The sequence below is a fragment of the Ascaphus truei genome, chromosome 4 (genome assembly GCF_040206685.1).
Source record: "Ascaphus truei isolate aAscTru1 chromosome 4, aAscTru1.hap1, whole genome shotgun sequence".
In the NCBI taxonomy this organism is placed as follows: Eukaryota; Metazoa; Chordata; class Amphibia; order Anura; family Ascaphidae; genus Ascaphus; species Ascaphus truei.
The window spans coordinates 143,827,784-143,855,532 of record NC_134486.1 but is presented as its reverse complement, the minus strand read 5'-3'; the positions used below and the strand labels follow the sequence as shown (position 1 = coordinate 143,855,532).

Sequence of the window (27,749 nt, the reverse complement as noted above, 5' to 3'; positions counted from 1 at the left end):
ATAGACCGGTTGGTGCAGCAAGCACATTATAACTATCCCAGGCATCAATTTATGTAGAATATTTTTTACAATGATAGTCATCAAGTCTCCCAGATGCAAAACTGACAAACAAATGTGAAAAAGACAACACCCAATCTACCAAAAAGAAGAAATCCCAATGAAAGCAATGGCCTTTTTTCCTAATTGATAAATCTGGTGCAATCCTTTTGCAGCAGTAAGACTTGAGTAAGTAACCATAACACCCAGAGTGTTTCAGAATGAGGCTGCACTTATAGTGCCGGCGGCGGCGACCGGTGACGTCACCGTCGCGATACTTGTAATTCAAGCTTAGGTGACGTTGCTGGCTACAAGGCCAGTAACGTCATAAAAGGGAAAGGCAGAGAGACGGAGAAGCTCTCTGATTGGCCACAAGGGGAGACCGTCGGCGAAAAAATAAAATAACAGTGACTACCAGATTATTGGTAGCGCTGTCGCTTGGTCGCGCCATTGCGTGCACTATAAGCGCAGACGACGGCGACAATGCATTTGTTTTGACGCACCGGCACTATAAGCGCAGCCTAAGGCCTGGGACATAGTAGGATCAGACTTGCTGTCCCGTGCTGAGGCGCGCTCACGCTCAGCACTGAGCCACTGCAGCCGCAATGAGAGCGGCTTTAGTAGGGGCTCGGGCACGCTTCCGCACGCTTGCGGAAGCGTGTGTCTTACCTAAATTTTAGATTTGGCGCTCGCCGGAGCGCAGGGCCGGTCACTTGAGCGGTTCGCCCAATGAGGGCGAACCAGCTCCGTGACGTCACTGGCCCGCCCCCAGACACGCCCACGGATGGCGCGCGCTCTAAGGCCAGGGAAAGCACCACTTTCCCTGAGCCTCAGCGCGCCTCCGTACAGGCAAAGTGTCTATGCCCGAGGCCTTAGGCTGCTTTTCACTAAACTCTCATCTCGCAAGTCACAGTCCAGCAGTGTTTATATGAGGAGACATCTGTCGCCGCCCTTTTTTGGTTCTTCTGCCGCCACCCCCAGAATATGTTTCTGAGTCTATAATGACAAGTAGGAGTGCTTGAAAGATAAAGTTCAAGTCAAGCACCGTGGGAGAAGCCTAAAAGATACTGAGAGACTCTTGACAACATTTATACTTGTAACGGGTATTCCCTCTTGCTCTACCACCCCAATCTCACATTGACCCCTGTGGTCTAACCAGCCCCCATTACAAGGTCGTGTCTGGTGGTGCACCTGTTGGCAACAGGACTCATGAGTCTCCCGCATGATGGTGTGTGGGGATATCAACCAGACAGGCAGCTGAGGTAGTGGTTGCGAGTCCAACTTACTTCAAGTGCAGCGCCTCCACCTCATCAGGATCTGTGCTTCCGCAGGGAGATGGTCCTGGTGAGGAACTCCTTCTTGGTGGTGTCATCCACTGATGAGTAACTTCACACTCACACAGTGGGGGTATCTTTGAATAGGGCATCTTTATTGATGAAATCGATATGATAGACTGCCCCTTGCCGCTGTCAGCTTTAGCCGCACATCTATCCGTGCTGTCCCTTTGCCAGGTACGCCCTTCCAATTGAAGTGGGATCCCCTCTCCCCGTAAGGAGATCCCCCCTGTGCCAGGTCCCTGGACACAGTGTGGCCTTGACAGGCTTGATTTGGAAACCCGTGCCACTAGTTACAGCACTAGTGGCCACAAAGCTATCTTGCAATCCCTTTCACAGGAGCCAAAACACATCAGCAACAACAACTAACTTTGACAGTGTTGTGCCTTATATACCTCAGGGGGCAGGCACATCTCTGATGTCACTAACCAGGGACTCAAAGCATGCAGCCACTCCCATCCATACATAGGGCACCTCACCAGGGTGTGAGGGAAAACCTCCATAACTACTGCTGGCATTCCTGTACTTACCAGGGTTTACTGCCAGCAGAGAAGATGTCTGCAGTCCATTATTATGCATGGCTACATACTATTAACCCATGTGATGTATTATCTTTCCCACAAAGGTTATCTTTTTCTTGACTGAATAGTGTATTTTAACCTCTACATTGTGTTCTATAATTTCTCACCTTATTAAGATATAATATCAGAACACACAGACTGAATTCTTTGGCCTGTTTTCTAGTTTTCTCTGGATCTTTAACCAAGGTTAAACAGAGGACATATGACCCAGGCAAGAACTGAACTCACAATCTTTTGCTAAAAGCACAACATCTTAACCACTACTCTACATGTCCAAGTTAAAATGATGCTTATACAATAACTCCTGTAGCCGAAATATGACCAAAAGAGCATATCACATTTACTTGAACTCATAACATGGGTCATGAATACCAGAAACGTCCAACAGTCCTGATGAGTTGGATGAATAGTTTGGAAATTCTTCAATTGAAATTTCAGTGTCTACCGTTTCTCCTAACTTAGGGCTCCAGAGGTCAAGCAGTAAATGTACAAAAACATAGAGTATATTTAAACTTTGACACAAAGTCACAGTGTATATAGCCTGCACAGTAACTATAATAATGCATATATGCCCCCATTGTGCAATTTAGAGGTGTTATGCTCTGTCAGCGTGCAAAGATTTAAATATACTTCAAGCTGGCAATCAAGTCTAGAGAAGCACTAGATAGAATAAGAAATGCAGGATAAGGAAGCTTGGGACGGACACCCGTTTAGTTAGAAAGTCTGCAACATATTGCATAGTAACAAATGCATTGCTGTATTCATTCTATAATGAATTATTAAAGACCGGCGTTGCATAATTGGTTAATATAGTAGTTTTAGGTGGAGATTGGTATAAAAGGAGATAAAGATGGTTATTTTGGAGTCAGTCAGTAGTCATATCTATTCCATAAATAAAATCAGTTTTAAATGTAATTATTGATTTTAGAGCAGTATTCTATGGTCTAGGGCAGGGGTGCGCCCCCCCTGCCTGTTTACCTCCCGGCTAGCGCCCCCCCTTCGGCTCCAGCGTTAACGCTATGTCACGTGACCCCGCGGCTACCATGGCGACGTGTCCCCGAAGATCAGGTAGGAGAAGCTGCAGAGGCCTCGCGCGGTCACCCTGGCATTTATTTTAAATGTCTTGGGGGAAAGCACGGGACCTCTGTAGCCGCCGTGTCCCCCCTGGAAATTCCCCCCACCGTCCCCCACTTTGCGCACCCTTACTCTAGGGAAGGCGTGCGCAAACTGGGGGAGATTCTTTGCGGGGGGCGCAGGGTTTACATGGGCCCGAGCGCTTCCCGAAGGCATTTAAATTAAACGTCACTTACCTTGGCTCAGACGGATTGTGGAGACAAATGACGCTGCATTGCCAAGGCAACGGAGCCAAGGTGGGGGGGGGGGCAAGCCGGCAGGGGGGCGCAGGGGAGAAAGATTGCGCACACCTGGCCTAAGGCATGGGGGCTCAAATAAAGTCTTCAAGCCCACCCACGAGGGCAGGTTTTCAGGATTTTTCCAGGTTCAGTGCAGGTGGCTCAATCAGTCCCTGCTTCAGCACAAGCGGCTCAATCAGATGTCTTCGTCTGAGCCTCCTGTGCTGAAGCAGGGATATCCTGAAAATCTGACCTGTTGGGGGGGGGGGGGGGGGGGGGAGGGGGGTTGAGGACTGGAGTTGAGCACCCCTTGTCTATGGCTCTAGGCATATCACGAAATTGCATATAGTATGTGACAATGAAGTAATGACAATGGTTGCACACTTTCATTAAATGGCCAAAGCTTTGAAGAAGAGCAGTAGTCCCCAAACTTCTGATCTACAGAATCAAGTCAAATTTTTTTTATGTGGCAAACTAACAGCTGCTAACTCAACCTGCCTTCTCTATTGCCCGTACAAGAACACGTAGTCCTCGCTAACGAATGTCATATCCAAACGCAACACTATGGGCCATTATCCGACCCCGGAATGCGTTATCAGACGCCTGAATGCGTTATCCGACGCTCACTGCCACCGATTAACATGGGATTCACTTTACAACGGTTTCACTATCCAACGCTACCTCTAGAACGAATTCTGTTGATAACCGATGAATGCCTGTGTGTGAAAGACTTAATGAGTGTGTGACAGATAACACCAGGTACTGGTACCACCTAAGGCTGAGGCCCTGCTGCACGCGCCGGCACACCCGCACTGCATCCAGGTGGCGTGTGTACGGCGCTTCACCGCTATCTGCGGCCCGTAGGGAGCATTTTTAGGGGTGGGGGGCGTGGCCAAAACGGGTCAGAGGGGGCAAAGCCATGACAGGGGGGGCGTGGCCATGACACATGACCAATGCCCAGGCTATGTGCTGGGGAGGAAGGAGTCCAGATCAGGACATGAATCAGTAGCACAGACAGCCTGGGAATGGGCTAGTGTAGACAGCAGAGCCAGGCCTGCAGCACAGGGACAGCCAAGGTGTGTACAGTAGGTGTGTGTGTGTGTGTGTTTGTGTGTAAAATAGCAGCCCTCCTGAATGCGCTTCCTCTCCACAGTCTGGGTGTGCAATCGCAGCCCTGCTCAATACTGGGTGTGTAATTGCACCCTCTCCTGAACACTGTGTACCTCCAGTATATTGTCTATGTGTAGTTGCAACTCCCCCTGCAAACGGGGTGTGTGTGTCCTCTCCTGCTGTGTCCCTGTTTACATGCAAACACAAGTTTTTCCCTCATTGGCTAGCACTAGCTGGCTTATCACAGCCTAAGGGCTGTTATATACAGCATGCGGCTGTGCGGCCGCGCGTGCCTATGCGAACGTGCGTGCACGTGCCGCATGCTTTTCGTGAGTGTAGCCATGCATAATAATGGACTGCAGACATCTTCCTTGTTGGCAGTAAACCCTGGTAGGTACAGGAATGCCAGCAGTAGTTATGGAGGTTTTCGCTCACACCCTGGTGAGGTGCCCTATGTATGGATGGGAGTGGCTGCATGCTCTGAGTCCCTGGTTAGTGACATAAGAGATGTGCCTGCCCCCTGAGGTATATAAGGCACAACACTGTCAAGTTAGAGTTGCTGTTGCTAAAGTGTTTGGCTCTTGTGAAAGGGATTGCAGGATAGCTTTGTGCCCACTAGTGCTGTAACTAGTGGCACTGGTTTCCAGATCAAGCCTGTCAAGGCCACACTGTGTCCAGGGACCTGGCACAGGGGTGATCTCCCTACGGGGAGAGGGGATCCCACTCCAATTGGGAGGGCGTACCTGGCAAAGGGACAGCACGGAGAAATGTGCGGCTAGAGCTGACAGCTGCATGGGGCAGTCTACTTCCTCGAGTACGTCAATAAAGATGCCCTGTTCAAAGATACCCCCACTGTCTGAGTGTGTGGCAGTCACCACCGAGAAGGAGTTCCTCACCAGGACCATCTCCCTGCGGAAGCATAGATCCTGATGAGGTGGAGGCGCTGCACATGATATAGGTAGGACTCGCACCTCCTACCTCAGCTACATGTTCCTGATGACATCCCCTAATACCATCGTGCGGGAGACTCAGGAGTCCTGTTACCTGCAGGTGCACCACCATACACCATCATATAATGGGGACCGGTTAGACCACACGGGCCAATGTGAGATTGGGTTGGTCAGACAGGAGGGAATACCCGTTACATTTGGAGGCGCTGCTGAGATACCTGTCAACAGGACAGGCTTTTGCTGGGCACACTAGGAAACAGGGAGAGTGTCTGCTGCCACTTTGTGCTGCGTGGGACGGAGCCAGGGGTAGTCGGGGAGCTGCTGGAGCTGCAGACCGCACAGACGACCTGGGATCCTGCAAGGGGTTAGTGGGTCTGGAGAGGGGGGCTATTGCTGTTCTAGTCGCCTTGAGGTAGCGCTGGTGGGGGACGCCTGAAGGGATAAACTGGTAACTTAGGGCAGGAATTCTGGAAGGGTCCGCGCTAGGCTAGCCAACAGTAGGTAGACGCCCAAAGTACTGCATGGAAGAGCCAGAGTACTCTAGTCTCCATTCCAGACCACTTACCAAGAGGAGCACACACTGGGAGGAAGGAGATACAGTAGACACAGAGAGAGTGAGCCTAGCCTGAGGTAGTGCAAACACGAGTCAGATCTATGTTAGGTACACAAGGTGGTGCACAAGGCATTTTTATTGTATCAATGTGGTAGCTGCCCCGCAGAGCGGAGTTCCATGTACAAGAATCCAATAGTCAGTGGCCGAGAGAGAACCGCAAGAATGGAGGATCTGCAAAGTGCAGAAGGTCCAGGATGGCGGATGGAGGCCGATGAAGAGAGCGCACCTGTCCTGTGCTAGTATGAAGAACAAGCTACAGAAGAGACTTTTGTGAGCCTGTTGTGGAATGGCGTGAAAGCCGTGGCTGCGCCGTGTTTGTCCTGCTTAGGCCCTTGGGGTAGTAGCCCCGAGGACTGCGAGGACGACAGTATTGTTAGATGGGAGGAACGAAATGGACTTGCTTATCATTCGATATACAAACAACCAAACGCTACCTCAAATGAGAATCAAAGAGACAGTACGAACCAAGATGGCGGTTCCCGCGTCCCCGGGACACCGCGTGGGCCAGTTGCAGAAAGTCTTGCAACTTTGCAGCTTGCTGATAGTTGGCCAGAAGTGGCGCCAACGGGAAAGCCCCACCCTGTTGGAGAGTGTGGCGCGAAAGCTGGAGCCGCGCCCTCATGGACTATGACTCACTCCGCCCCTGTGCTGGGTCAGCCTACAAGTCTACGAGACCTCCCTCAAATTTCAACTAGGGGAAGTGGTTTGCAGTTCCACCAGATGCAGATGGAGAAGGTAGGAGGAGGGGTTGCCAAACCAGCCCCTGCACTCCAGTTGCGCAGAGCCAGTGAGCAGTACAGACCCTTAAAGAGAGTACCTCCACTGGTGAATATGGCTGGTGTCTCTGAGCAAGTCGAACAGAGTCCATTGATTACTACACACCCCTACTCGGCTCCAGGAGGCTTCCTGATCCTCCGGGTAGAGGGTGTAGAGACTGTGGCGTGTCTCTGGCTGCAGTGCAGACTGCCGGGCGGAGCTGTGGGCACTGCGGCCCGATGCCCTCACTGTGGACTGCAGTATCTGTGGTCCATGCCGACTTTTGTGCCGGTGCAAGCTGTGGAGACCAAAGAAGATGTCCCTATGTTGGCAGCGGAGCTTCCGGGTGCATTATGGCAAGAAACCACGGGTCCCGAAGAACAAGGACCAGGGCCGGTTCACAAGAAAGAAAAACACAGTCATCGACAGGGTGACAAGAGAGGGGCACACCGGCGATCCCCTAACAGGATGCCCCGACCGAATGCAAAGCTAGAGTCCTCGGACGAGGAGTGCGCAAGGCTGTGTGATGTGCTGGAGTTGATGCCAGAGTACCATACTAGCGGTACGCCTTGGCGAGATGCCATCCCTCGTGGTGTGGAGACACGGAGTCGAGTGTCGCCAGTACCACGACAACCTGAGCAGCGGAGTCCCACGTGACTAGTGGTTCGGATGGAGGTCGAGCCACCCCGACCCTACGGAGTAGCAAGGCAAAGCCGTGTCTATCCCAGGTTCCGGGGGTGGTGGTCAAGAACGAGCGGAGCCAGGCCCAGGCGGGATCGCGCAGGAGCAGGGCGTTGCCGGATGTCCTGGTGGAGGAAGAGGTCCCGATTGGGGACCCAACCCAAGATGGCGGCGAGGCACATGCATGCATGGAGAATGTTCCTGATGACCAGAGCGGGGTCGAGTGGGAGCTGACCGCGCCTCTGCGGTCAAGCAGCGGAAGCCGGTCGCCTACTGCAAGAAGAAATGGGCAATCGATCCGGAGAGTAAAGAGTCCCAGCACTGGAGAAGAGGAGAGACTTTGTAGCGGAGCTGAGCCAGGTATTGCCGAGGAGCAGGTCGTAGCCCTGCCCATGCCTATTGTCCGGTCTCGTCCCCATACCCCGTCCACTCCCAAAGTTAGCCCCAAGGCCTTATATAAAGTCCCTGCCCCAGTCGTTTTCACGTTTGGGTCAACTTCTAGTCTAGGGATGTCAGGGGATTCCCAGGTCACTTCCGAGGAACGGACTGGAAGCCTGGACTGGGGAACGTCCGATGATGGATCAGTGGGAGGAGGGAGGATTTCCCGACAGGTGTTGGTGTCGAGTGACTGTCCTAGCGCTATGAGTGTCACAATTGGGAACAAATCATGGGACAGGGGGCTTGCAGTACCATCTGCGGGTACTTCGGGAGTATCTTGTGGGGGGCCCGAAGAAGAGGAGTCCTTAGAGTCCGGGCAAGAGGAGCTCAGGGAAACTAGATGGTGGGTGCCCCTGTATGAGGGATATGTAGCATGGCTTGACCGCACCCGATTCATTCTGGAAAGAGATGGGGTGTTGGATCATTGGTGGGCTACAGGTGAATTTGATGATACGGCTTACCTGAGGGAGTTGCCAACGAGGTGAGGTAAGATTAGGCAAGGCTTAATTACACCTAAGGGTCCCGATGGGTTAGAGGATCCCGTGGAAGCAGACGAGCCCCTGTCATGGGTGTTGCCGGGGAGGGCGGGTTATGCTAGGTTGACCCGGTCCTGCCGAGCTGAGCGAGCTATTGCGGCTAAATATAAGAGGTCTCATGGGCTTGAGTACCCATACGTCCCAGAACCCCTTATGTGGGATATCGAAGAGCATAGGGATAGGTGGCTCCGGGCCGACATTGAGTACTATATTGTTAATAAAGGGGGTGCCATTACGGGTGTTCAAGCTGAGCAGAGGGTTTCTCAGTTGATGAGGGTATGGACTATCGGGCGCAGTGTGTACATGCACAAGGTAGTGTACCGCAATGAGCGAGGTCTGCCCTGGGAGTATAGTGTCACAGTGACCGATGCCGCCGGGAGGGAGGTGAAAAAGCCAGACCCTCGACACTATAACTGAGTTGCCTAAATAGAGAGTCTGTGGTTAATCTAGCGCTCCCTGCTGGTCAGTGAGTGTCATACCGTGGCATTATTATGTGATGTAATGATGTTTTACACTGGCGACACACTTTATTCGAGCTCGGCTTGTCCCACGAATTCGGGTATACTCGGGTGTATTGAGGTTTGTGACTGTTTTCTGCCCGAGTGCATTGCGTTATTTTCCAGGCAGGGATTGAAGCATTTTATTCCCGCTGGCTGCAATACTGCACAGTATATATATATATATACTGCATTACAATTCATGAATTTATGCCATCTGGTAGACACGCGAAGCATTGCAGCCTATTAAATCCTAATCATTATCATTTAACAGATCAGCCGCCCATCAGCCAGGCATGAACCATGGCTGGGAAGGCAAACGCAACGGGGCTTGTCTGAGGTGAGGAGCGGCGCATTCCAGGTATCTGCCAGGTACATACTGGGTATTTGCTCGAATAAAGTGTGTCCCAGCAGTACATTCAAAATGTTTGTGTTCTTTTGCAGTGTTTCCTGACGCAAGCTACACCAAATTTAGGTCCCAGCCGGGACGGTGGGGATTCACCAGGGGGAGTATGTAGCCATGCATAATAATGGACTGCAGACATCTTCCCTGTTGGCAGTAAACCCTGGTAGGTACAGGAATGCCCGCAGTAGTTATGGAGGTTTTCCCTCACACCCTGGTGAGGTGCCCTATATATGGATGGGAGTGGCTGCATGCTCTGAGTCCCTGGTTAGTGACATCAGAGATGTGCCTGCCCCCTGAGGTATATAAGGCACAACACTGTCAAGTTAGAGTTGTTGTTGCTAAAGTGTTTGGCTCCTGTGAAAGGGATTGCAGGATAGCTTTGTGCCCACTAGTGCTGTAACTAGTGGCACTGGTTTCCAGATCAAGCCTGTCAAGGCCACACTGTGTCCAGGGACCTGGCACAGGGGTGATCTCCCTACGGGGAGAGGGGATCCCACTCCAATTGGGAGGGCGTACCTGGCAAAGGGACAGCACGGAGAAATGTGCGGCTAGAGCTGACAGCTGCATGGGGCAGTCTACTTCATCGAGTACGTCAATAAAGATGCCCTGTTCAAAGATACCCCCACTGTCTGAGTGTGAGATTACTCTGCAGTGGCAGTCACCACCGAGAAAGAGTTCCTCACCAGGACCATCTCCCTGCGGAAGCATAGATCCTGATGAGGTGGAGGCTCTGCATATGATATAGGTAGGACTCGCACCCACTACCTCAGCTACCTGTTCCTGTTGACATCCCCTAATACCATCGTGCGGGAGACTCAGGAGTCCTGTTACCTGCAGCTGGACCACCATACACCATCATGTAATGGGGACCGGTTAGACCACACGGGCCAATGTGAGATTGGGTGGGTCAGACAGGAGGGAATACCCGTTACATGAGTATACTGTGTTGAATGTATACAGTGTTGAGTGTGTTTATGTATGTGTGTGTTTGTGTATGTATATGGGTGTGTGTGTGTGTGTTTATGTGTAATTTATTATTTTTTTAAAAAAAAATAAAACATTAGTAAAAAGAAAAAATGTATTACTGTAGACTTGTGCAGACACAAATACATACACATACACACATATATACACATGCATACATACACACATACACACATATACATATATTTGAGCGCAGGCAGCGGCGCGAAAAGATGATTTTCCTCATCTTCGCTGCTGTCTGTCGGCTCCCCTCTCCCTGTCGTGTGTGCACGCGGCCCTTGTATAGAAAGGCTGACTGACGTCAGCCAACTAGAAATCCGCGCGCACAGCGTAGCACGCGCCCGGCCCTATAGAACGTGCCTAAGAGAAGAGCATGAACAGTAGCTCAGTATCCTTGCCCAGAAGGGGGGATGTTACGATTTCCTCCTGTTTATGAATTTATGCTTTTGAGCAACAAACATTGCTCAATTGTCCTGCTATTGGTCCTTTTGTAGGGAGGGTGGAAGTAATAATAATAACAACTTTATTTCCTATAGTGCTTTTCTCCCAATGGGACGCCAAGCGCTTCACAATGACAGTATAGCACGCGGTATGCAGCACATAGGATTGTTACAGACACAGTCCCAGCACAGATGAGCTTAGAATCTATGTTTTTAATGCATGAGGCACAGGGAGATAAAGTGACCAAGGTCACAAGGAACTGACACAAGGCTTTGAACCAGGTTTCCGTGCTTCAACCTCAGTGTCATTGTTATTAGAGTGTCTTCACTCACTGAGCCGCTCCTCCAGCCCTTGCTGGCATTGCTCATATTGGCTGACAGTAAGTTGCCCAGTTACCATCTTAAAGAGGAGCACATGTTATTTTCTTAAAAAGAAAACAAATTCTGCTAAACTCAGGAGGGGGGGGGGGGGGGGTTCTCTCTGTGTAGATCCTACGGTTTCAGTGTTAAAGAAAAGAAAATTACAGTCTGGGAACAGAGTGAGATAAATAAAGAATACACAGCTGTTCTGAACTATCAGTTCATGATGTACCTGCCTTGCACCTTGCTTAGTTCATCAGCGCCTCTGATTCCCTGACACACGTTCGCCTCTATGTACAGATTTATTTTTCACCTAGCATCTCTCTTCCTTCATACGTGCTAAATATGGTTATAGTCGATATTAAGGTTGTTTATGTAGGGTAAATTGAAACAGGTTGCTGCAGACAGAGTAGATCTTGCTACATCCAGGACGATGGCCTTCATTCAGTTATTTTTGTACTGATATTACTACCCTTTCCACTTGATTTTAAAACTGGATTGGATCCAAAATGGGTACAAATTACCTTTACTTTTCCTTTTTCCTCATGAGCACATACTTGTGTATTAGTCTTCTATTTTGATCCAAATATGACTTGCCGAAGAAAACATATCACTTCGGATGGGCAGAAAATGAGGGAGCCGTTTTAAGAGCATAAAAGGCCCTAGAACAGCATCTAATAGAAAAAACAGTCCCCAGGGCACTCCTAAGCCAAACAGAATCCCAACTGAATGAATAATAAATACTGGTCTCAAAAAATTGAATAAAGTGAAAAAAGAATTTATTGCAACATAGGTGAACAATAAAAGTACCTCCTACGCGTTTCAACCAACTAGTGGTCTATGTCAAGGACTCCTTGACAAAAACCACTAGTTGGTTGAAACGCGTAGGAGGTACTTTTATTGTTCACCTATGTTGCAATAAATTATTTTTTCACTTTATTCAATTTTTTGAGACCAGCATTTATTATTCATTCAGTTGGGATCCTGTTTGGCTTGGGAGTGTCCTGGAGACTGTTTTTTCTATTCGATTTGGCTTTGGCCTCTGGAGGCACCCTTAGACAATTGACCGCTACCTGTAGTCTGTAGGGAGCGGGAGCGGCGGCCAGGGGGGCATTGTTTGAGCTGAGGGACCCACTACTCTCCCCCTACTCCACATGCCCTCTGCTGCTCCTGTAAATCCACCCCTCCCCCCCTCCCCCCGGATGGCTGCAGAGGAGCTCAGATTCAGGGAGAGGGAGATACAAATGTTCTGCCTCTAGTTGGGTGCACCTCTCTCCTCCCGAGCCGGCCAAAGGTTAACCACAAAAAACCCAAGACACACACACACACAACTTCCCTCCCTGCTCCCCTCCACTCACACACACACACAGGCACTCACACACAGGCAAATACACACGGGGAGGGGGGGGGGGTGAATCGTAACGGGGATCGGAGCAGAGGAGGTAAATTGGAACGGGGGGCGGGGGATCGGAGCAGAGGGGGAACACGGATTGGCTCCCTTGCGTGTCACGTGACGCGACACTCTCCGCAACTACAAGCTCCTTGTAGCTCCCGCTGGCTGACGAAGTCAGCCACGCCGGAAGGAGCCAGTGGGGACCTCCAGAACGGAGACAAGCAGCTGGTGGCCCGTGGCCACGGCCGCCGCCGGCTGCAGCGGGACCAAGGCCTTACTGGGAGGAGGGAGGTGCCTAAACCACAGGTGTGCAGACTTGCAGTGTGACCTGATGCTGTGGGAGATCGGCAGCAGGAACCCTGGTGTGGAGTGCTGCGAAGCAGTGGATGCAGTGTGCAGGTGTAGCTCACGAGTAAGAGCTTTTCTGGCTAACAGAGGGAGCCCTGTGGAGCATCTGTGTGTGGGGAGGACGGCAGCAGGAGCCCAGTGCGGTGTGTGAGGCAGATCAGCCCAGCCCGGTTACTGAAAGGGGAGATTTCATCTCTGCGAGTGAGAGCCGTTCCTGCACGCAGCACAGCTCAATGTGGCATATGTGAGTACAAGCAAATGGTGGTTTTTTTTGTGCAGCTCTAGCCGCATAGCTTATCTCTGCTTCTGTCAAGCCAGCTGCACTTTGCCCATCATTTAGTCCTAAGGAGGACAGCAGAGGGTGTTTTAAGTGGGATTAGAGAACTTTAATTGTTTTTCTTCCCCACCCCACCTCCTCGGTCTGGACTCTGTGGATATTCAGTGCTCAATCCCTCCATTTGAGCACCTTCTCCAATTGTGGGACCCCACGGTTTATATATATTCTTTTCCTATACCCTGGAGCGCATGGCAGTTTCTCATCCTAGAACAGCATCTGCCTCTCCTTTCATGACAGATCTCTGTAATACACACCGCCCCCACCAGTGTGCATAGCACATTTTTGCTAATTCATGTTTTATTCCTCAACTCTGGTGTGACTGGAGTGTCACTAGGATAGGTTAAACCAGGAGCGCGCAAACTTTATTTGCTGCGCCCCCCTGCCTGCTCTCCTCTGTCGGTGCGCCCCACTTCCTTACCTCGTGCAGCGTCATATGACGGCGCGAGGTCGTGTGACGTCACGTGACCCGTGGCGTCATTTGACGTCATGTTACCGTGCAACCGTGATGTCACATGACCCAGCGGCGGCATTTGACACCGCGTTGACATAGTCACGTGTCCTGAAGCCGGCTGAACCTTGGTAAGTAGAGGTTGCAGAGGCCTCGCGCAGTACCCCGGCATTTAATTTAAATGCCTTGGAGAAGAGCGTGGGACCTCTGCAACCGCCTGCGCCCCCCAAAAAACATCTCGCGCTCCCCTAGTTTGCACACCGCTGGGTTAAACAATACTGGTTTAGTTGCTGTGTTTTCATAGGTTTATACTGGTACTCCTATAAACATATAGCTGTGTTGGATAATACTGCAGCATAGTAAAAGCACAACCCTTTAATTCAGCGGTGACCAACTCCATCCACTACCGTGGTTCCCGGTGTCTGGGCATCATGACGTCACATGACCCCGCGTTGCCATTTGACGCGTCTCCAGATGCTGACTGAACCACGGTAAGTAAGGTTACAAGAGGCCTTTGCCACTTCCCCAGCACTTAATTTAAGTGCCTTCGTGAAGCGTGCGGGGCCTCTGTAAACCCCACGGCCCCCGCTGCTCTAGGGCATGGGTGCGCAAACGGGGGGGAGTGCCCCGAGATTTTTTTGGGGGGGCTCGGCGGTTACAGAGGCGACGCACTCTTCCATAAAGCATTTAGATGAAATGCCGGGGGAGCACGCACGGGGTCTCTGTACTCACTTACCTGGTCTCCGACGGCTTCTGGCGACACGTCATCATGGTAACTCGGCATCAAATTACGCCGTGGGGTTACATGACATTGCGTTGCCATGACGGCGGAGAACAGGTCAGGGGGGTGGGGGGAGAGCAGACAGCGGAGCGCAGACTAAAAAGACTGTGCACCCCCATTCTAGGGCCACCAACAGATCAGGTGTTGCAGTGGCCCAGTCAATGACTGACCCAACTGTGCTGAAGCAGGGATATCCTTAACCTGACCTGTTGAGGACTGGAGTTTGCCACCCCTGCTTTAATAGTTGCAACAAATATCACAAAATATAGAATATGTGTACCTTTGACTAAGGCCTTGTTAGTGACATTTTAAGGTTAATGGTGCAATCCGATCTAATCTAAAAAAAATATAGAGCCCTCTTTCCCTCTAGTGTGCAGGGTCCCCTAGTGCTGGCGTTACCAGTTGGCTCACAGAGATATGAGCTTCCGCCACTGGGAGCCTGAAGTAACAGATATACTGAGTGTCAGCGCCTCCACCTGCACGGGATCCCAATTAGATGAGATAACCCCGAGCAGGAACCAATAATAGCCCACAGATTATAATTATAACCTTTACTGTGACAGATAAACATAGACAGCATAAATGAAATAGCAACACTACTGGTTACAGCTATACCTCGCCACGCAGGGCTTTGTTCCCCCACCGTGTACCCCCACACCGTGTCCACTGTACCAGAGGAGTCCCTTGGTCACTTCACCCACTGAGTGTCCCCAAAAGATGCCCACCCCTTTAGGCATGATCAACGCCTTCACTGTACAGTGTGTTGGTGCGCTTTTGTGGAAAGGTACATGCCGGGTGTGTCCACACCCGGGCGCGCTGAGGAAGAAGAGCAAGGGGATCCGCCGATCCAACGATACCCTCCGCCGTGTGGAACACCTTCCACTGGACTGACCGCCGCAGTGATAGCCTCTCTCTCAGTCCAGTAGTCTGATCCCAGGCTATGGGCATCAGGGTGCTCCGTGAAGCAGCTGTGGACCTGTACTTTACTAGCAACTAAAGGGCAGATCCCTACCTAATGAGCCTGTCCCTGTAGCAGCCAAAATCTAAAGGTGAGTTGGGGCCTAGCTGGGGCCTAGTGGGTCTCTGGCCTAGTGCAGAGGGTCACATACCCCTGCACATATACACCCTCCCCTATCTGTGTCCCAGCTCCAACTGACTTGCAAGCCTCAGCGCGCCAAATGTAACTATTCCCCTGTAGGGAATCCAGCCGCGCGATTGTGTCCCTGGCGTCACGTGTCTACATGCCCCTATGCCTTCTGGGGGCTGTAGTCCCTTGCGGGGCCTTATCTCATTGCCACTGCGTGCGCGATCTCTACTGCGCATGCGTGACTTTCGGAAGTCATTTTCTACAGATCGCCACCTCTGCCATTCCTCACTGCTAGTAATGGCCACCGCAACAGTTCTGCGCATGCGCGAGCCTCCGTGCATGTGTGAGCACAGGAACATGGTGGCACCCTGCAACAGGAGCCGCCGGCTAACCCATCGCCACCCACAACCGCCTCCACAGGATCGACGGTAGGGAAGGGCAAACGGGGAACCAGACAGCCAGACGGGACCTGGCTTCATATATATGTCTTTATTTTTCTTACAGTACCTTTTCCATGTGCATATCTTCAAAGGCCCCTCCTAAACTCCCTACAAAAGTCCCTGTACAAATCTCGGTGGACCAGGATAGAACAAACATGGCACATAGAATCAAATTAAGCTTTGTTCATTCCAGGCTGATGATGTCACTGCCATCACCTGGAAGCATAGCCAATAAACAGCGATGATGAGATAAGCAGGGGATTCCAAAAGAGCAAATAGCAACCACAGAGTTAGTCGCTTTTAAGAGGTTTTAGGTACAGATTGGGTAGTAGTCATATAATTTGTTTATATTAAAGTGATCTTGGGAAGGATTGCGCCTCTTAACTACACTATCCACAGCAAAATATCTTCAACACAAGATAACATTGAATAACCTGATAATGATCTGTTAGCAGACTTAGGCTGTGCTTATAGTGCCGGCGACCGCGACGCAACGTCGCTTCAAAACAAATGTGGCGATCGCTGGAAGTCACTTCAATTAGATTTTTCCAGCGACCGTAGCGTGACGTCACCAGCACTATAAGCGCAGACAACGGATTCAATACATTTATTTTGAAGCGACGCCGCGTCGCTGTCGCCGGCAATATAAGCGCAGCCTTAAAAGGGAAGCTAAAAGCAAGGGCATATTTACTCTGTACATGATGGTGAAGCTCAGCAGTCATCATTGTCAATGATGAAACAATTATTCTCTATTTGTAATATACAAATAGAAAGAAGAATAGAAAGAGTATAGGGATAGAAATAGATCTTATTTGTTTAAAAAAAAAAGTAAAAGCTTGGTTTTCTAAATAACAACAAAAGTGGTACCATACTAAAACTACACACACACACGCACACACACACACACACACACACACACACACACACACACACACACACACACACACACATATACACACACTCACGCACGCACGCACGCACACACACACACACATATACACACACGCACGCACGTACGCACACACACACACACACATATACACACACGCACGCACGTACGCACACACACACACACATACACACACACACACACACCCTCACCTATAAAGCTGCCTGATACATCCTATTTTTGTATTCCCAGCAAAAACACTTAACCTTTGCAGCGAGGGGTTCGATCTGAGTGGTGGTATAAATCTGAGCACACCGAGAGGCATTTAACTGCTGGCCATGAAAACCCACTGATTTCATATTATGTTCCCAAGCATGATAATACCCTGCTGGATACACACGCAATCAGCGATTTATTTATACTCCGCGCTGTTGTGCCTTCTGAGACCAGGACCCTGCTGGGTCAGAGTTGTACCGGTGCTTCTGCATGCTTGCCGGAGCAGCCTTTTCGCAGGCAAGGTTGTATTGATCCTGAGTTTTCCAATCACTGAGATTCAATGCCAGTGAACCCAGAAGAAGGGTCCTCATTCTGAGTAATTTACCTGCGTGAAATGTATTCCTCAGTTAAGATTCACTCAGGTATTCTTCCACATTCATCTCTGCTCGGATTGTCACAGGGCTTACTGGTTGTGACAGATGAAGTGTCAAAGACATAACGTGCAGGATCCACCAACTAATTAATGAGATTGACCCTCAATGAGTACCTTCGAGTAGTAAATATTGTATACATATACTGAATAACAAGTGCCTTTATCTATTTAACGATCTATTTATGTATCTGCTTATCTATATGTCTTTATCTATCACTCCATCAATGTTAATCCATTTAGGTATTTATTCTAACTTATCACCTTTAACAAAGCATTATATACTGTATACTGTACTTTAGTATACTTTTCTACTAAAAAAAAGCCCAACAAATAAATAATGTTTTTCTGGAATGTTTAATTTTTGTTTGGAGCAATTTCATTTCTGTTATTAATACCAATAAAATAATCAAAGTAATCAAGGTGAATGATGCCAAGTAATGGACTTCACAGTTTCCCTCTGTGTACTGTGATGTTCAGTATTCTGCATCTCTTCTCTGTTCAGCTGTTACATTCTGTGATGTAATTTAAAGCAGCAGTCCAAGCTGCCGTTTTTTTTAATGTAATCTTTTTTTCCCTTTAATATGTGCATCAATACAATCCACACAACGATAAGTAATTAGCTAAATTGCCATGATCGAACGGCGAAGATTCGACTCAGGGGTTCACTGAATGGCTGTCCGCGCAGCTGGAAAGGACCAAAGAGCCAAAGTTCTGTGGGGAAGATCATGTGACCAGGCAGTCACTAGATACAATTGGTGCATTGCTAGAGAGAGGGCAAGGCTCAAAAAGGGGTGTGCCAGAGCCTGTTCCAAAAGAGGAAGGGGATGTGACTCTGTAAATGATTGCTATAGAAACAAAAATGCTTGTTACATTATAATACATTCAAAATGGTATTTAGAGTTGTTTAAAGAAAATGCTACAAGTATTTTCTCATAGTACAGAACTGATTTATTTAGAAAAAACACATGTAGGATATTGTTGGGTCTGCAGCTTTAAGGCTCTACAAGTGACATGGACCATTTGATTTCAGCAGTACGGGGCTGTGGAAAAGGTTGTGAATTTAATATAAAATATCAATGTACATTTTTTATAGCTGTCTTCCTGTTCAATTAAATGGTATTTTTCTTTGCTCTATACTGTAGGCGCTGGAGTGTTTTTGTCACTTTTGTACTCACCGTTATTTTATTTGTACCTGGTTATAGCCACGTATTGCATAGCCAGGAACCAACCTCATACTGACGAGACCCAAAAGGTTGAAATAGCAGTCTGTGAGTAGGTTACTGGCTGTGCACTTCTTTGACTCAGGCTGTGCTGAAAAGCTGTGTAATGTGGCAGGAATAAGTTTATAGGGGTCCTTGTGTAAATGGGTACGAAGCAAAAAGTTATACAATGTGGGCGCTCATTTGCATGTCATTTCTCAGAATTCCTGGCTGCAGTGGAAGCATTGTATGCTAAGAGATAATGGGGAAAGGTGGGTCAGTGGACCTGTCTGAGACATGTGAATGTGTTAACAAGTGGTGTTATTATTTGCTGTCCTCTATGGAGAAGCAATGCAACATTACATTGATGTCTATAGCAGCGGTGCGCAAACTGGGGGGAGCGAGACTGACTGCGGAGGGGTGGCTTCCCGGTGGCACTTAAATTAAGTACTGGGGGAGCAGCAAAGGCCTCTGTAAACCTGACTTACCTTGGCTCTGGCGGCTTCTTAGATGCGTCACCATGGCAACGCGGTGTCAAATGACACCGCAAGGTCATGTGACGTCGCGTTGCCGGAGCCGAGGTAAGCGGGGGTGGGGGGACGCGAAGAGAGGGGAACCGCCGGCAGGAAGGTGCAGGGAAAAAAGTTTGCGCCCCCCTGGTCTATAGAACGGAACATGAACATTGGAGGCCCTGTTCTACGATTTTAAAAGTATGTATAACTTTAGTATACCTTTAACAAATTTTAAAAGGAAAAATAATAAACAATGTTTTTTTTTTAAAGGCGTAAGACAATTAATTAAACATTTGCGATGCACCTTAGCCTGCCTTTCAATAGCTTGTCAAGGAGAAATCTTATTAGCCAAATTGTCAACCAGGAAAAAGTAAAGTGGAAGGACTTTCTCTTCCAAAGTGACCTGGCATTACAGAGTGTCATAACTGCAATAAACACATGCTATCGTGTGACAGCTTCTGCCCTCCTGGTCCTTTGCAGTAAAGTCAATGCATTAAAATGTTTTCGACACAACCTGTGCTCCAAAGTGTGTCGCTGCTGGCGGCCAGTGCCTACAAGCAGATGTGTTTGCTTGCTCTGTCTACAAGATAAACTACATCTGCTATGCAATGGCACATACTGGAGGCACATATTCCCTGAGGCACACTTAATCCTTTCTCCATAGCTCCATAAAACATTTTTTTTTTTCAAACTTCGCTTTTCAAGTGCTTCCTGGAAAATCTATTCGGAGGCATGGAGATCTCCCCGGTACCCGTAACAGATTCCCATCTTAACAAAGGTGTTTTTAGATGTCCTTTGAGACGGAAATGACCATAATGACTCGTATGGCATGAACGCTGGCAAATCAGTTTTGCCTTCACTCTTTAAAGAAGGTAAACAAACCTTTCAGAGCAATTGTGATAGTATCAGTTCTGGTATTGGGCCTGACAAATAGTACTCATCTGTGGTGGGTGTCACTCATTAAGAAGTTCCACGTCACTCTTTTTAGCATTTGTGGTCTCATATATTTCATCTGACTGGCAGACTCCGACCTTTCCATTCAAAAATTTTTTTTGTCTAAACCCGTTATAAATTGTATTACATTTAGCTCCTAGGATCTTCATAAGAAAAAATAAAGTTGGTGCCCCACTCTCCGCTGTTTAAAATTACAAGGGGATATGGGCCATATTTACTAAGCAGTGCTGTTAGATACGTATGAAGTAAGATTTACTGCCTCCGTGACTACGGACCAACGGGCTGAAATCTGCGACCATGTGCGGTTGGTCTGCGGCCCCCGAAATCAGTACTGTACATTTTGCATCCCGGGAAGATTAAAGCTGTGTTAATCGTCCCGGACCAGACAGTCTGTAATAGCTGTGAAGAGACATCCCAGAGACGAAGTCTTTCTGTGCCTCCCTGAGCAGCTCTTTAAATCAATTTTTCTACACTGCAGTGAAGCAGGGTGTCTCCGAAGGAGAGCCCCATTAATGTTAGCTCTGGGGACCTCTTGCTTCTGGAGATATAAACCTCCATAGAGGTGGCAGGTAGCCGCTCCGGCTAGGGTTTCAAGCTCCCACTTCACGTGGACCCAGCTGAAGCAGCTCCCGGCCCCCACTACGGTGGTCTGTAGCTCCAGAAGCTGGGGCATCCACAGCTGAAATTAATGGGGTTCAGCCTCGAAGACCCCTTGCATCAATACAGTATATATAAACAAAAACCATTGGATTGCTGTAACAGCTGCTAATGGAGACACACAGAGAGACCGCTTCTCTCTGTGACTTCACTGCGCAGCTCTTACAGACTCATGGCTGGCTCGGTCGGATTAAGGCTGCGGTGGTCCCATTCAGAAACAATGACCCTTGCTGCGTTCATCCTCCCGGGCTGTTTGCTTCTTCATGGCCGCGATCGAGCCCTGGCCCAGCTGCGTGCCGGCACTCAAACTTTCACGTTCATGGAGGCTATAAGTCTTGATACATCTGTATCTTAGGGAGAAGGAGTGGCTCAGTGAGTAAAGACACTGACTGGCACAAGCAGGGGAGCCTGGTTCAATTCCTGGTGTTGGCTCCTTGTGACCTTGGCCAAGTCACTTTATCTCCCTGTGCCTCAGGCACCAAAAACATAGGTTGTAAGCTCCACAGGGCAGGGACCTGTTCCTGCAAAATGTCTCTGTAAAGCACTATACTATGTAAAACTAGTAGCGCTATACAAGAACATGCTATTATTATGACACCTTATGGCGGCCCATTCTCTTGTGTGTCTACTGGCAGAATAGCACTGCATAGTTAATAAAAACTTATGTGTCAAGGAAACAAAAAAATGCATGTTAAAACAAGATTTTTTTTTTACATTTTTTGCTTGGGTGGGAGTTTTAAGTCAGAAGATTCTTCCAGGCAGATTTGTTAACTGGAGATGTTATCACCCCATCAAACATAGGCAATGTTCTTGATATTGAGAATAGAGAATTAAATGATGAATACAAACTCAGAATGTTTGTTGCTGAAGTACTCCCAAAGACACTCCCCGAATCAAATTTGATGTGTGTGACAATATTGGTGAAAAGTACCTTCGTACATAGATACTATCAGACACATGTCACACAGCGACAGTTCTGTGACAAAAGCTGCACTATCCTCACTTGTCACAGGGAGACTGAAGTTTGATCATCTGATAGTGTAGAAATAACTACAGATTGTAAGATTAGCAAAGGCTCTAGTCTTTAATGTAGAAGAACCTACCGTGAAATAACACAGTACCAGCTCCTTGTAATATTGAGTAAATCATTAAAGCTCCATACGATTTACGCACCAAAATCACATTTTCACTTTTCTTCCCATTCCTCTCACTCTTGTCTGACTTAGATTCACCGTACCACAAACATCAGTATAAATCAGATGAAAATATATACCACTTACCACTGCACCAATAATAGAAAGAAACATTTTATTTTTTTTTCTTTCTTTAAAATCTTCAGTAAAACACAATTTTTAAGATAAAACATAAAGCTCGTTATTAATACGTTACTAATCGTTGTTTGTCTTGTCTCTAAACTGGAACATATGGTAGGAATGCAAATATCAATACTAATTACAGTATGTTGCTTTTCTCTTGGAAACAGCAACAATAAAACATTCTTGCTGAATGTTTAGCAGAGTCACAGAACTCAAGTGACAAAACAACCAATTATGGTTCACTCACTAACGTACACTTGCTACTGTACGTTTGGCCCTAAAATAACTGTCTGTTATTATATGAAATTGCAATATCACTTATCTTGATGTAGTAGCATTAAATGAAGAATAGAGCGTCATTACAATACAAGTAACAATAGTGACATATTAGTATAAGTAAATCAGTTATATAGCCAAGTGCTTCAGAGTCAGAACACAGCCCTTTCTAATTTAACATCACAAAATACCTCTCCAGTTATGGGTATTGCCTATTACTCTTTCTATAATGAATAGCACTTTTCTTAAGTTGATATGGCACTCTAGAGATAGTTGGGTGAATGGTTTTGCTTTTCTGTATTTGGTATTGTGCTATTTATTCTAATACAGAAAATATTTCAGCCAAAGGGACAATAATCGTCATGACCACGTTTTTCCTACGTATACAGTATTCCTAAGATTTCTATACTGTAGCTCTAGATTTCTATAGCTCTGCACAGTCGATACACAGGGCACCGTATTTCTTCTACTTGCATGTATCTGCTCCATACCAACATTGCTGTAATCTTTGATATTTCACAGATAATAAGTGATCAGTGGATCTTTCTCAGTCTGCATGTAAACAAACTCTCTTTGTGAAAGGTATCAGAGAGAGCAAGGCACATTGGGTGCCAGAAACTGATACTAGAATACTAGATACTAGAATTTGCATACTGTAAATGCAATGCTACGTTTACCCTGCATGAAACCTAATTTTCATTCACTATACTGCACATTAGCACTAAATGACAATACTAAAATGTGTCCTCTTGCACATAAAAATGTACAGACGGTGTAAACTAGGTTGAGAGTTTAGCCATCATTTAACACATGAACGCATGTAACAAACACTACTTGGTTATAAGGTGGGAGATTGATACGATAGAAACATTGGAAACTAGACTATAAATGTTAAATGTTAACTGGCATGCTTCATTACTACAGAACTTAACCAATGTACTGTGATTCTACTAACCATGTTTATATTGCTTCGGGGGGGAAAGTATCATTATCATTGTCTTTCCTAGTTATTGACTCAAAGAACTTCCATGTTCTAAGAAGTGAAAAAATATATATCAAGTGCATCAGAGAGAGAGGGAAACAAGTATATTGTAAGCAGGTTTCCTGCTGGGCACTCACTGGTTTTGCAGTGACAGGTGCGGCAGCCGCTCTGGTCCAATCGGAATCCATAGCTACAGTCTTTGTCGCTCAGTGTGCAGTTTGTTAACAGGTCACATGTCGGGGGAGCCATGGTGATGTATGTAGGTTCTAGAAAAGAGAGACGGAACAAGTGTAGTTTAATAGGGGGTCCTTGGCCTATGTTCTGACATAGCAAACTATAGCATTTTCAAGGCCTAGTTTCATTCACAAGTACGATTGTCACAAAGGAGTCTTACCTATTAAATTGTGATATTGTCAATGGAAAGTCGCCCCGAAAGAAAGGCATAACATTTGACATGATAAAAATCTGCCATTTACGCTGTATTCATAAACAATCATGTATGCAAAACAATTGCATGGATGGAGTGTTTATGGCTGACAGAAAGAAGAGATGTGCAAGTATTAATATTTCACACTAAGGTATTTGTGCACCCACCATTTACCTTTATAATAAGGGAACTCTAATACTGGCTTTGGCCAGCTTTTAACTGCACCAAATCACAAATAAGCCTATGCTTCATGTATTTAACCCCTTTCGGGCACGTTCACATACTTCACAAACTTTAGTCCACAGGACAATAATAAATTACATATATTCAGTGTAGGTACCTGCTAAACGGAGTCTACCTTGACGAGGTTGGCAGGCTTGAATCATGTAATGATCAAAAGATGCAACCAAATAACTCCATTATTACACAGACTTAGGTTATAAATGTTAAAATGTCACTAGTATATTTTAGCCCAATTGGTAAGAGCGCAGAATTGCTCTTTGTATCTCATTTGCATGCATTTTTTGACGGATTTGCTGGAAGACCATTCAGAAATCTCGCCTCGTAGGCGAAATAGGGCTTTTAGAAATATGCAAACTTAATACATTTAATTGAGTTTAATTACCATACTACCCAGGTATCTCTGGTGTATTCACATTTATCTCACCATTGATGTATATACTGTAAGTCAATGGGCCTCTCCTAAATTGGTCTCTCTTACTCTCGCCTTCTTAAGGGAGGCAAGATTTCTAGCCATGATGTTCAGGGCGATCTGCAAACTCGCAGCTTAATGAATTGCTCATGAATATGTCATTTTATTAGTTTGCCTCATTAGCACACACTTGTATACCACATGGTAACTGCTGTTTTTGCACAGTTTGGACATGTAATAATTATACAGCGAGATACATGTGTATGCGAAAACGTCCCTTTTTCATCCGGATAGGCTCTTATAAGTTAAATGGCGCTTTACCTTAAAAACATTATTATATATATCCTCCCTAGGTGGGAAGCAGGTGGGCTACAGAGCTGAACCACGTTAATTTGATCTCCGGGAACCCCCTGCTCCCTGAGATACTTATATCGGAAGGTAATGCGGTATCTCATATCTGCTTAAAGGTCCCGCAACAAGTGGGCACATAGGAAGCAGCTAGGGATGATGTTGCGGCTTCCTATTGGCCCACGGGATGCAGGACCTTTATATAGACATTTTCTGCACCCAGCAGCGCCTTCCGATGTAAGTATCTCGGGGAGAAGGGGGCCGCAGAGCTGTAATGAAGACTGTTAAAAAAAATGAACCAAGAGGGAACGCAACTTGAACAGGCCCAAAAGCCTCACTGCAGGGGCTCCCCTAAAAAACATAGATAAGTTGCATTAACCACGTGGTTTGAAAAGGGACCAGCCATGTATTGTTTTCTTTTTTTTATTGCTCTAGTTTTCCCTGTGGTTACTTTGTGTGTGTTTTTTTGTTTGTTTTTGTTTTATTACAAATAATACAAATGACAAATAATACATTGTATATTATATTTCCCTGGGATGCACACATCATTCTCTTCTGATCTTGTTACCTCAGAGTGTGGCGAAAATTTGTAAGCCAATAACTTCTAGAAGCCAAGAGGGTAATAGTAAGAAATGGCTAACTACCTTTACTATCATTAGGCTTCAATCACATTTCAATGCAGTTTCAAAATGTCATCTTCAACCTTTGAGTTTTTCAATACTATATCCTCAGACAGATATTTTACACTGAACCTCCTCCCCTTAAATTGAATTGAGTTCTACTGTACAGCCGTATGTGCTACTGTATCAAAGTCTATTTAATATACTGAACTGTAGATACAATTATGGTGATCATTTACAGTTCCTTTTATACTGTAGCCCATTTTAAATCCCAGTACTGCTTTGTCGCATGACTGTAAGTGAAATGTAAAATATCCACATAACAAAATGATGAAGCCGTTCTGTTTTGTTAATTTTTATAAATACAGGTATATTAACTATTTCGTTTATGGTTTGCCCACACACATATGCAGCTAATCCCATTTTATCCAAATATTCTGTAGATTGCCAATGTTTCTGGGGTCAGGTGATAGGACACGGATTGGATCTGGCTTTTCAGAAGCCCCTTTCAACTAAAATTAATCTAAATCTTATTTCCGAAAATATTTCCTTTTCAAGAAATCAACAATTCTCTGCATAAAAACAGACTTTCCCACTGGAATACTTTGGATGTTGGCCCAGTGGGACACATCGGGCTATTAACCTAAATGCAATAAAAAAAAAAACAGGGTTTCCTAGAAATAGCTTGCAGGTATCTTCTTTTACATTTAGTTGCCGGCTCGTTCCCAGAAGCAGCACCACATGCACCAGGGTTTCTTTGGTAATTAATACCATCCTGGGACTGACTATTATGTTTTACTGTACAGTATATTACATTATTTCTGAAGAGGGTTTTCAAAAATGAAACTAAATGTTTTAAAGGTGCTTTGATTTCCTGTGGTTTTCAAGGGCATATAAATCTTTTTTTTGGGGTGGGGGGGAATATTATTTGTATTTTCAGTATGTTTTATTTCCCCTGATCTATTATGTCATTAATCTGAGGATTCCTAGCAGGTGCCCACTGAGTTATAATTACTGTATACAGTATGTCTCAAGAGTCTTCTGATCTTCATTTTTTCGTTTTACTTAATGTCCCTTATGTTCTAGGTCAGTGATTCACAACAGTTGGTTCTCCAACTGGTAACCTATCTCCAAGGGATTCGAACCCCCAAAATAGGTGATGGCAGATCCCAGGTTGTATAGTAGGTTGCTAAGTCTGTGGAGGGACTATTGCTTAGTCAGGTCCCAAATTGCCCCTCAGTGTGGGTGGTACTGTTGTTCATTACCACCGGAGCTTCCAAAGTTGCGACGTATTGTGGGCAGGCCTTTGGACTTTGAAAGCTATACCACGCTCGCACTGAGGTACTGTTACTCCATGAGCTCAGGACACGATAGTGCCCAGGATCAATCAAACAGTTTTCTTAGCAATAGTTTGGTGAGCAGGCACAAATATTTATTAATTAGGGTTAATATAGGAGATGCGAGCAGAGGAGACCGTTTTGGGAAAAATAAATGTAGGCTTTTATTTCACCAAAATGCCATAAACAAAAACATAGGATTTTTTTCCCTCAGGCCAGATGCAGGAAAAACCTGGTAGCAAAATAAAGGGTAGGGATTTCCTAGGCCAAAGTTCAGTCCCCCAGCGTATGGAAGTTCCTATAGGCCAGCATGCCCTGGTGTCCCCAGGAGTCAGGGACATGCACGTGTGGTCTGTACAAAGACCAGAGAGAGACCCAGACTGCAGGACTATCCAGGCTTTTAAACCCTCCTAAGGCGACAGGTGAAAACTGGTTTATTACCTCAGTCTGCTCTCAGGCTTAGATTAACGAGCTCACTGCTGGACTCAGCCGCTACCCATCTGTTTTCCCTGCATAGCTATTAGACAGGGAAACTACCCTGTCACAGGAAGCGCAAAACAAATATTTTCGAGAATGTGGCTCACAAAGTAAAAAAAGGTTGGGCACCACTGTTCTAGGTAGTTACATGACCTTTCATCTATTCCAGGGGTGCACAAACTTTTCTATTTGCTCCCCCCCCTGTCAGATTTCCCCCCTGTTCGCGGTCCCCTTCCCTTACTGGCACGGAGCTTCGCAGCGTCATATGACGTCTTGACGTCACTTGATGTCGTGTTGTCATGGCAACGTGTCGCCGAAGAGGCAGCTCAGACCACGTAAGAGAGATTTACAGAGGCCTCGCGCCTCCCCTGGCATTTCATTTAAATGCCTTGGGGAAGAGCGCGGGGCCTCTATAACCACCACGCCCCCCTCCCCAGAAAATCTCACGCCCCCGCCCCCCTGATCTATTCTATTGCACACTTACATGCCGTTCTCTGCAGCATGTATTATATCAATTTGTTTCTGTGCAGGGATATATTTCATAGT

General features: G+C 46.9%; 1 protein-coding gene across 2 annotated transcripts in view; it reads right to left on the bottom strand.

The window, feature by feature from the left end:
• CRIM1 (cysteine rich transmembrane BMP regulator 1) overlaps positions 1-27,749 on the bottom strand; it is a 700,781-nt gene that overhangs the window by 112,273 nt on the left and 560,759 nt on the right. For both annotated transcript variants that reach the window (XM_075596630.1, XM_075596631.1), the window contains one exon: positions 23,480-23,608. In XM_075596630.1, coding sequence (XP_075452745.1) covers positions 23,480-23,608 — 129 coding nt within the window. The remainder of the gene's footprint in view (positions 1-23,479; positions 23,609-27,749) is intronic.